This window comes from Myotis davidii, unplaced genomic scaffold, assembly GCF_000327345.1.
Source record: "Myotis davidii unplaced genomic scaffold, ASM32734v1 scaffold1134, whole genome shotgun sequence".
Classification (NCBI taxonomy): Eukaryota; Metazoa; Chordata; class Mammalia; order Chiroptera; family Vespertilionidae; genus Myotis; species Myotis davidii.
The window spans coordinates 461,451-463,813 of record NW_006286229.1 but is presented as its reverse complement, the minus strand read 5'-3'; the positions used below and the strand labels follow the sequence as shown (position 1 = coordinate 463,813).

The 2,363-nt window shown below is 48.2% G+C and overlaps 1 protein-coding gene across 1 annotated transcript in view; it reads left to right on the top strand.

The window, feature by feature from the left end:
- Window positions 1-2,363, top strand: part of KIF5A (kinesin family member 5A) — a 33,481-nt gene that overhangs the window by 24,316 nt on the left and 6,802 nt on the right. The window contains exons 21-23 of the mRNA XM_006757323.2: window positions 791-851; window positions 1,093-1,164; window positions 1,293-1,397. Coding sequence (XP_006757386.1) covers window positions 791-851; window positions 1,093-1,164; window positions 1,293-1,397 — 238 coding nt within the window. The remainder of the gene's footprint in view (window positions 1-790; window positions 852-1,092; window positions 1,165-1,292; window positions 1,398-2,363) is intronic.

Genomic DNA, 2,363 nt, shown 5'->3' with positions numbered 1-2,363 from the left:
TTTATTTTTTTTCTTTTTTATTCTGGGATTTATTTACCTTCTATGGCTGTCACCTGAACTGAGAGCTGGCTTTAGCTCTGAGGCTCGGCTCCAGCTCTGAGTCCTCGGCTGCTGAAAGCTGGTATCTGGGTTTGTTTGGCTTCTATAATTGAAACACTGTTGCAGCTCTAGTTCTGAGGCCTCCGCTGCTGAAAGCAGGTATCTGGGTTTGTTTAGCTTCTATAATTGCAACATTGTTTCTTACAGTGCAGCTTAGAGCCCGGCAGGGACAGGCAAGGAACTTTGGCTTCCTCCATCACCGGTCAAGCAAGCCTCCCTGTTCACATCAGCTGCTTGGCTGCCGGCCGCCATCTTGCCTGCCAGTTAATTTGCATATCTCGCTGATTAGCCAATGGGAAGGGTAGCGGTCGTATGCCAATTACCATGTTTCTCTTTTATTAGTGTAGATTAGCTGACAGGGAAAGATGTTTGTGGTGTTCTGTTAAGTGTAAAAAGCAGGTTACAAAACAGTATGTTAATGGTCCCATAAAGTATTTATGGGATGTACATGAATAGAAAAATGAGTCTGGCAAGAAGGACATCAGCATGTAAATGGTGGTCTGATCTGTAAGTCGTAGAATCATGAGCTTTTTATGAAACTCGTCTTCCTTATCTTTTCTTTTTTCCACCTTTTCTGATTTCTGCACAGTGAACATGGGTAACTTGTATAATAGGTAATAAAAAGAAATGTAAAAGGAATGGAGGCGGGAGGAGAATCCTGAGAGAATCTTCTGTTTTCCTCCTCCCCCAGATTTCTGTACGAGCGACATGAGCAGTCCAAGCAGGACCTCAAGGGCCTGGAGGAGACCGTTGTGAGTGGTTCCCGTCTGTGCTGAGGTAGTGGGTGGAGAGGGCTTCGTCTCTTCCCCTGATTCTTCCTATCCCCATTCCTCCTGCCCGCTGCAAAGTCAGTCTGTGGCATAATTAGGACCCTCTTTTCCTAAAGGATGAGTGAGTGACTCACCTGACTGGACAGACTGAAGGGTCCAGTAATTTCAGAGTAAAAGGTTGGCCTGGTATTTGGCTACCCCAGTCTTTCGTCATTCTTTCCAGGCCCGTGAACTCCAGACCCTCCACAACCTTCGCAAGCTGTTCGTTCAAGACGTCACGACTCGAGTCAAGAAAGTGAGTGCCATCCTCGCTCGGGCTCTTCCTAGCCCCCATCTTCTCCGCCTGTGGGCCGGCTTGGCCTGGTCTGGGTGGGACCTGTTTGGCTTCAGGACAGCCACGTCTTTCCCTCTGTCTTTAATCAGAGTGCAGAGATGGAGCCCGAGGACAGTGGGGGGATTCACTCCCAAAAGCAGAAGATTTCCTTTCTTGAGAACAACCTGGAACAGCTTACAAAGGTTCACAAACAGGTAAGAGTGGGGGAAAGGAGTGAAGAGAACTCTTGAGGCCAGGTCCCCAGGATACCAAATCCTTGGAGGCCCCTTGGATTTAGGAAAATCTACTGGCATGCTTTCCTTACCTTTCCCACTAATGCCTTCTTTATACCAGATTTGGTTCCACTTTCACCTTTTTCTTTGTTCCATGCCTGTTTTCCCTTCTCAAAGCTCCCAACCTGCCTTTGCTCCAGTGGAATCCGCAGGCCTATGTTGTTGGAGTGAAAGGTTGAAATGGCTAGAGGTTTCGGAGGCATGGGCTGTAACTATACACAAGGGATGCTGGTCAGATTTAGCCAGAGATAGGAAGCAGCGAGACACGAAGCCGCCAGGGAAGTTGGGCTTTCTCACAGGGAGAGACGGAGAGAACTCCATCGGCCCAGGCCTGGGGCAGGCATGCAGGGAAATTCAATGATGTCCTCTAGATCAGCGGTCGCCAACCTTTCGGACCTCACGGACCACCAATGAGTCGCAGACCACCGGTTGGCAACCGCTGCTCTAGGTGGCCCATCCAGCCCTGGTCGGCCCTGTGTATTAAGTCACTGCCTCTCTGTTGCCCTCCTTGCTGCTGCGGTTCCTTAGGTGGATGACTGGGTGTCAAAGGTATGGGGTGGGGAGGCAGGTGGGCAGTCCAAAGGAGTCAGGACAGGAAATGTTTGGTGCAGACAGAGCCAAATAGCTGAGCCTTGAAGACAGGTGCAACAGTCAGTTGGCTCTTTTAACTGATTCATAAAATAAACCCTTACCTCAACTTTATTCCCTTCTTTTCAAATCCACTTTCAAATTCCATTTAAGCTCATATTCTCACTAAACTGGACCTTAAACTTCTTTTCCTCCCAGTACACTGTCCAGCACATATAGTAGATACATTAAAAAAAATAATAATGGCAAAAACCACAGAACTGTGGCCCAGTGGTAGTCTGCAGGGTTTGTTTTATTTGA